This window comes from Centruroides sculpturatus, unplaced genomic scaffold, assembly GCF_000671375.1.
Source record: "Centruroides sculpturatus isolate CEXI.00-Female unplaced genomic scaffold, Cexi_2.0 scaffold272, whole genome shotgun sequence".
Classification (NCBI taxonomy): domain Eukaryota; kingdom Metazoa; phylum Arthropoda; class Arachnida; order Scorpiones; family Buthidae; genus Centruroides; species Centruroides sculpturatus.
Genome location: NW_019384484.1, coordinates 226930 through 235850, shown reverse-complemented (window position 1 = coordinate 235850; position 8921 = coordinate 226930). Strand labels below are relative to the sequence as shown.

Sequence of the window (8921 nt, the reverse complement as noted above, 5' to 3'; positions counted from 1 at the left end):
TGAATTACTTATTTTATGTAAATAATAATAAATTTAATTAGGTACATACATTTATTTATTATTATTTGATAAGTATATTATATAAAATTGCAGAAGTCATTTCAATACATGCATAAATTACATTTCCTAAAAATAAATAATTATAATTAACAATAAAGAAAATTTAAATTATTCTACAATAATTTCTAACAAAATTTAATGGAATATTTGTTGCAATAAATCTTCAGCAATTTTTTCAAAATTTGGTTCCCACATTGTTAAATAGAGATTATAATTGTGTACTGACCTTGAAAGTAATGGCTGTGAATTTATAACATGCAGAATAATACATGAATCTTTCAAATTTTGTAACAAACATAATGTATAAATATGCTAAATATCAAGTAATGTGCGCACGCAGTGACATGCATTGCATGGTGGGGATACAATTCAGGCCTCATTTTTCCTAATACCAGTAGTCCAGTAAAAACATGAAAAGCCCCAATCTTATTGAGCAATAATTAATGCTCGGTTAAACCGTAATTTTACTAGACTACAGGTTCACTCAACAGTAATGGCATAAATAGACAGGCAAATCAAGTGGATAAACAAGTTGTTTAGACTGTTAAAAGGGAAATCGGTGTTCACACTGGGATATTTTAAAGCAAGTTTTTGTCGTTTCTTGTTCCTTGTGTTAATAATTTACAGCAAATTGATTAACATATGCCATTTTATAATGAAAGTTAGATGTACCCCTTCAATTTATGCTTGTACCCCCGAATGAGAACCACTGAGTTAGGTATTCATGTGCAACTTTATATTAAAATAAATTTACAAATCAATAACATATGTAATAGTTTAGATCCCTTTTTATTAGTTACTTACATCTATTCAATTTTTCATTAAAATTTATTTTAAAAATATAGTTATATATATAATATTAGTGATGTTATCATAATGAATCACTCCATATTAGAAGCTATGTTATAGTGAATCCTCAATAAATGAAGGTTTGTTAAGCAAGATATTCCTGTATACAAAAACACTAAATATCTGATCATATAGAAAAAATATATAAATTTATTTGTTTCTAACAAAAATTAAATGGTGTTCTTAATATTTTAAGCTGATAATTTTTATTATATAAGTGGCAGTAATCAGCAGTTTTAATAATGAAAACCATTTATTTAACTTAATAAAAATTATTACATATGTAAAATGAGAATTTAATGTGTCAAATTTGATTTGAATAGAATTAATTTATATTCTGGTATTTTTGAAACCATGCCAGTAATTTTTAGTAATTCAAACACAAATTATTTATTGTATTTTTCAGACACTTGACAAATCTCATTATTAAATTTTATTCAGTTGATATGTGTTCATCTCATTTGTACATGTTTCGGGCATTCCTTGCCCCTCTTCAGCCAACTAAAATAAAAGTTCACAAGTTACAACAGTATAAACAAACATATAAGGTCATGTTTTTTAAAAACATACCTTTTAGATTACAGATTATTGAAAATTGAAACCATAAAATTCCTTTGCCCATTTTACTTGTCATCCATTAAATTACAAATTTTTGTATGGTTTGAACCTTTAAAACACTAGACTTCTTATTATCCCCGTGTTTCTTTATGCAGNTGTAGCCTATGTCCATCTCCAACGCGTAAGCTATCTGTGCCAAATTTTATTAAAACCTGTTTAGCAGTTTAGACGTGAAAAGGTAACAGACAGACAGAATTACCTTCGAATTTATAATATTAGTATGGATTAATATGGATTTCTGCTATAAGGGGTATGCGAGTTTCACCTCTTTATTGAAGTGGTACGTAGGAAAAACTAATTGGGAACCACTGCAGTAGATTATTGCAATCAAAAGTAAATTTATTTAATGAATACATTTAACAGTAAGATTTAGGAATAAGAAATATTTAACAGTTAATTCAAGTAAGCAGTTTAAAGATCAAATGATAATTTTTTTTATCAGTTATTAAAGATGTTACATTATATTTTTCTTTTTAAAATTGTTTTTTTTTTCACAGATGATGGTATTGATGAGAAAGAAGTGAGTGCAGATAATCATGTTGACAGGTTTGTGACAAGTTTATATATAATCTTATTTTCTTTTACTGTATTTTTTCCAATTCTAAGACACCATGAATTTATGTAGAGAAAAATTTTTAAATAATAAATTTTATTAAGTAACAAATTAGAAACACAATGCAAAAGCCATAAAATAAATACAGTAGAGCGTCATTTATCCAAATCAGTTGGGATTGAGGTTGTTCAGATAACTTATTTTTCGGATAACTGATTATGTATGAAAAAATATATTAACCTATCCCATGTTGAAATTTTTCTCTGTTGTGTTGATGTTAAGCCTAATGTAAACTTTTTAAAATAATAATTGTGGCTATTGTATCGTTAAAAATTATTTCTTTATTTCTTACAAACAAAATAAATATATTGAAAAATATAGAAACCAAAAAAAATTATATACTTTAGAAGTTGATCTAGTATCAAAAATGTTCGATTCAGCATGACACAAAGTCCTCAGAAAAACACCACACAAAAGTGCCAGTGCTGCCAGCTGAAACACACACACACCAACAAAAAAAATATTGGAGTAGCCCAAGATACAGCCAAAGATTGCAGCACCACAGCACTAGCGAAANTAACAAGTACAATATGATATATAAAATATGTTTGTATATCTTAAAAAAATAAATAAAAAACAATCTAATTTTTTTGTTATTAGTTTATTGTGCTGATATGCAAACTAATGTAAAAAGTGATTTAGAGAGAAATAGTTGTCAGTATTAAATTTAAAATCTGTGAAATTGCTTATCTGATTATCATAAGTGTTATGTTTAAGGTTCTTAATCCATTTTCTGAAAAAATAACTTTTACAGTTTTGTGTAATTTTAAAATAAAGGACAGAAATTCATTAAAAAATACAATGTAACAAAATCTTTACAGTTTGTCTTATTACAAAACACTTAAAATCACAAAGCAGAATTGATCTTTCTGTTTAGATTCATCTTCAACTCATTGTGTAAATTATCATTTAGTGTTGATTAAATTTAAAAAAATTGCAAATTGTGTATTAACAAACCAGGATAAAAATTCACTAAAAATATATTCTTAGAAAGAAAATGCAAAAAATAAATTTAAGTTTCAGTTTAGTTGCTTATGACTTCCAACCACAAATAAATTTTTTAATGAATTTTCATTCTAGTTTATCAATATACTAATTGTAATATTTTAAGTTTAGCCAATACCAAAAGTACTTTTTGGAAAATTTATATGTTTATGTATGGAATAGCCCAAAAAGGATGGTCCAACCCCACTTTATTCCTTTTATATTGCAGAAACANTCAGAGAATAAACCCCAATTTTAAATGTCAGTAGATTAAATCAAATATGATTTGCTAATTATAGCCTGACCTTACACTCTTAATTTGATAAAACTTATTATTCCATGAAACACTTCAATAGATAAATAAATAACATTAAATATTTTTTTATGTTTTGAGAATTTGGCAATAGTTAGTTAATATAATATATAATGCATTGTGAATGAACATTTTAGGACTCCCATATCTTTAGACAAAGCATCTAAACCATTTAGAGCTTCATCCTGCTAACTCCTTTCTCCAACTCACAACAAGTTCAAAACAAGAAACAATAAAAAATTTAAAATGAAAAATGTGTTAAAAAAACATCTTAAAGTTATTTTACAAACCACTGTAGCAAATATATGTATTATTAATCAAGTTTATGCAAATCAATCATGGAGTTTACAATTCAAGAAAGTTGAAGTTTTCTTTATGCCCTGTGGATATAGTAACCAAGTAAACATTGCTGCACTGGTTCATATTGGTCTTGATAGTTTTTGAAATAAAGTGTTTTTTTACATGTATGTATGTATATATAATCTATGATAAAATTTGTAAAATCTAATAAAGGAAAGGATAAAGTGGTTTTTGAAGATTATGCTTATATAAAGCAGAAAAATTTGGCAAATGATGTATTGTTTGAATGTGAAAGATGTAACAAGGTTAAATGCAAAACTAAAATTAAAATCTTTGGAAAACAGCTGGTGGGATGATTAAACAATCATTCTCATGGTCCAGGTCCAGCACAAGATCTCAAAGCAGTTTAACAAATTAAAAGACTGGTGGAAGAAATTTAAGAAGTGCCACAGAAAATAATCATGCAATCTGTTTTAATGATAAGTGAAGATGCAAAAGCCAGTTTGCTTATATTTCATCATTTATGTCACAATATCAGATGTGAATTTCAACAGGACATAATTCTCCAGGCAAGTCAAATCAGACTCTTATATATGTAAAAGTTACTAAATCTTTTCTTTTATCATTGTATACTTGTGTTTCAAGTGTTTAGTGTTTAATGTCTATGTAAACTTTAAATGCCATGAATTATGGTCATCCTGCAACGTGACCTCTGCAATGTGCCAACATGTACTGTACATAATTGTAAACTTTTTATGTTTTTCATAAGCTAATTTTGATGTTATTTTATTTTTGATTGACATGATTTTTATGTAATTACAATTTTTATTTACTTGTCTGCGTTTCTCAAACTGTTAAAATTATGTATTGCTTTTTGTAACTTCCTGTAAGCTTCAGGAAGACTCATTGTACATATGTTTTATCTTTCTGTAGATATTTATTTTGTAAATAAATGCCGATGCAGATGCCATGGGCATCCCCTTTCCTATCTCACTTTATTTTTTTCACCTTCGCCTCTTCTCTTAAACTCTTTTCTATCTTCTTTTCACTCCCAGGCAATACCCATGAGTAGTCCTAGGTCTTCATCCCCTATGCTAAAAAATATACAAAATATCAGATGTCGACATCAAGCTGTCAAATAATCTTCTATCTGTTCCATTGAATATTGTTGAAATTATCATCCCAGATTGCTTCAAAGTTGCATATAATGGTCAAGGTTTCTTTCTGTTTGATTCTGATTCAAACAATAACAACAGAATGTTAATCATTGGAACATATGAGAATCTTAGACTCTTGAAAATAATGTGTCATTGGTTTCTGGATGGGACTTTCAAAACAGCTCCTACACTTTTTGTTCAACTTTATACCATTCAGCCATATTAAATGGATGAATCATTCCATGTGTTTATGCATTATTGCAGAATATAACTTAGGATACATATATTGAGCTGTTTGAGAAATTAGTAACAGTAAATGTCAATTTGAGGCCAACAAATATCAATTGATTTTGAATTGGCAGTTACAAACAGTTTAAAAAGAGTTTTTCCAGACTGTGAAATTAAAGGTTTCTTTCATCTAAGTCAGAACATTTACCAGAAGATTCAAGAGAATGGTCTGCAACAATGATACCAAGAAGATTGTGACTTTGACAGATTTAGGAATGATCCAGCTCTTACATTTATACTGACAGATGAAGTTATTAGAGCTTTCGGAGAACTTGTCAGCATTTCTACCTCAAGAAATCATGCCTATCATAGATTATTTTGAAAGATTCCTACATTGGAAGACCATGTTGTAGACAACGACAACCAATATATGCCATTTAGATGTGAAATATGTATCAACAAAAACAAACAGTTCAGTGGAAGGATGGCACAGATGTTTTCACTTCAACGTTGGAATTTTCCATCTCACCATTTGGAAATTCATTGGATTTCTTCAAATAAAACAAGCATTACAACAAGTTTACCCAATCAAATTCAGGCTGGTCATCCATCACAAGCATAAAGAAAGAAATGTGCTAATTCAAATACACAGATTCTTACCATCATTTGCAGCTTTGCAATTGTAGCATTATGAACTATCTATGTTGGATACCACACAAATTTTCTCTATAACTAATATTGTAAATAATAATATTAAATTACAGTTTTTATCAGGAACTTCAATATTTCAACTATAAATGCTGCAATTGATAATTTGTTTTCTCTGAAATGTGCACATTAACTTTTAGTATTATTTAAAAATTTGTATCAGCATTTTGTCATGTTAAATAACTTTCAAAGAAACTTTTATTTTTACACAGAGGGGTTTCAATATGGAGGGTTTTTATCCAGGGGTTATTGTTGGAGAATTATATCCCAGCGGGTTATTGTGTGTAGAGGTTTTTACGTGGGGATTTTATCAAGGGGGGTTTATTGTCTTGTTACATATACAGCAGTACGATCAAATAAAATATGATTGGTGTTTGAATGACTGGCCTAAACATTTCCTTCAAAGATAGCAATTTTCTTGGCTAAATATTGAAATGTGAAATGGCCCAGACTGAACAATGAATGAATGTTACAAAAGTCTTAGGAAAGCTTGTAGAGATGAGTCTATTGTATAGAACTATTGCAAGGTGGGTACAACAATCCAGAAGAGGACAAGAATGAGTTACATGTAGTCAGGGACATCTGTGGATGAACTGCAGATAGAAATAGAGGCATCATTTTTGGAAAGAGATGGAAGGTGGATAATTCCATCTCTTGTAGTTGTACTGATGCATACAATAATTAAAAATACCAAATTACAGATGAGAAAATTTAAAGCTTGTTGGCTTCCTCCTCATTTCATTGAACAACAAAATGGCCTGCTACAAAGTTGTGAGATTGCATCTTGAATATTATGAAAAGGAAAAAGATTTATTCATACATTGTATTATTGCTATTAATGAAACATAGAATTGTATGTGCCTGAACTTAGATGACAACTCAATGAAGTGTATCATTCTTCATCATTCCCTACTCAAGAAGAGTCACTAGGAACCAGGAAAAAACCAAGGCAATATTTGTTATAATATTTTTCACTTTTAACTTGTTCTGCCCTATGGACAATAAGAAGACTTTTTTAGGTTCAGGTTAAAGACATTATGGGTTTGGCCAGGTCTTTAATGAGGCAGCCAGGAGGTGAGGGATGGGGTCCAATGTATCTGGATGGATCACCCTTTGAAAAAGTTCTGAGGTTTTTTTGACCAATACAGATTCAGTCTGGGTTCCTCAGTGCAATAGGCTATTGCTAACTTCTCAGTTCAGACTTGTGTTCATTATGGTGTATTACTTTTAAGATGTCATTTTGAGTCAGACTGTGCCTACCGGACAGACTGTTTATGCACAATATTATATATTTTTGGAGAATTATCATTAAAAAGCATTATGGAAGAAAAGACTACATACAGTTCATGAGACCTTTTCATTGTCTTGCATGAAAATGCGTGTTACCATATTTTAGCTTTGGTAAAGGATGTGTTAGTTCAGTGGCATATGGAACGTTTGGAACATCTTCCATACTCCCTTGATCTGAGCCCATATAACAGATCTTTTTTGCAATGTGAAGGAACAATTCACAAAGAACACTTCAAAAATCAAAATAAGAAATTATACTTGCAATAGTTCTGTTGACATCTGCCACTGTGCAGTCTGTCTGCTGGTGGCATTGAATGTCTTCCAAAATTATAGTAATCTGTCCTACAGATGGGCAGAGACTTTATTGAAGGAATGTAACTAACTGATATCCAGAATATATGTGCTGAATAAATATGATTTTCTTATTATCAAAATTCTAACTTTTTCAATTAATAAAATTAAAACTAATTGAATTTTGATTATACATTTGTTGTATATATAATTTAATTTTGTTTACACATTTATATATTTTAATCATAGTTCATTTATGTTGTGGAAGGGTTCTATTGATGGAAACATGTTTTTTTTTTTTTTTGAAAACTTTATATAAACTATTATTTTTGTATATTATATAATCTTCAGACTATCTTGATAATTAAATTTAAGAAATATTTTTAGTGAAAATGATGATACATCAGAGCAAGTTATTACTTCTTTGAAAGAAAAAATCAAAGAATTAGAAGAACAGCAAAAAGTAGGAGAGAAAATGAAGTGCCTGATATGTATGGTTGGTATTAATTTTAATATGATTCTAATATTCATATATTTATTTACTTGTAATATGTGTTTTTTATGAAAAAATATATTGATTTTAAAATTTGCTTAATTACATTAATAAAATATGTTTAAAATGATAAATTATGTAACATTCTTTGCTTAAAATTTTCAAGAGTAGATGCTATTGAATAATACAGGAATACTCTGCTTAATGCAGTTAATACATTCCAGAAAATTAGTGTGGATTCAGTAAGTGATAATCAGGAAATAATAAAAATATAATAATAATAATAATTTACTTAAAAAGCATTTAGACTGACTTAATAATAGGCCATAAAATCCACAAAAACTATAGGAGGATGAAATGAAAAGTTACTATTAAACCTTAATTTTTATTACTTTACTTTGCAATTAACTTTTGAAATGATTACACTAAAAGAGAGAAAAATTATTCTGTGTTGTTTGAATAATTTTCTCTCTTTTTTTTGTAACACTCTTTATGCATCATTACTAGGTACTTCATTTGGTTTGTTTTTCAAAATTATGTCAGAATCAGGCTTAAAAATGTTCATGAAAAGTCCAAACTGTGCAACACCAAAGATAACAGGTAGATAATGAGGGTGAATGGCTTGATTGAATGCAGCCAATGTTGCTAATTCTTTTAAAGTTAAATTGGTAACATCCATAGTAAGTAGTATTTTTTTCTTATATTTAATATAAAGTTATACAGGATTAAGTTAGGTCAGCGGTTCTAAACCTTTTTTGCTGATGTACCCCATTAGCCCATTACAGTCGACCCCCGTATAAGATATAGATACGTTCCAATTTATTACGAATCCGATTTCTTACAAGTCGTTCCAATCACAGCCCGACACGTGTCAAGTTTACGGACTACGGCTGATTGAAAGGTTTTCTTCCATAAAATTAATCGATTCTACACTAATCCGACTCAACATTTCCAAAATACGTATATTTTTTCGTAGTTTTATAGGAATCGTAATTATAGGGACCGTAATTATAGGGG

At 28.9% G+C, this 8921-nt stretch overlaps 1 protein-coding gene across 4 annotated transcripts in view; it reads left to right on the top strand.

Moving 5' to 3' along the window:
• LOC111621542 (E3 ubiquitin-protein ligase RNF220-like) overlaps window positions 1-8921 on the top strand; it is an 83582-nt gene that overhangs the window by 70209 nt on the left and 4452 nt on the right. For 2 of the 4 annotated variants that reach the window (XM_023363703.1, XM_023363702.1), the window contains 2 exons: window positions 2025-2073; window positions 7799-7907. In XM_023363703.1, coding sequence (XP_023219471.1) covers window positions 2025-2073; window positions 7799-7907 — 158 coding nt within the window. Of the gene's footprint in view, window positions 1-2024; window positions 2074-7798; window positions 7908-8411; window positions 8585-8921 lie in introns of those variants that run through there. The other 2 variants (XR_002756094.1, XR_002756095.1) reach the window with 2 other exon arrangements.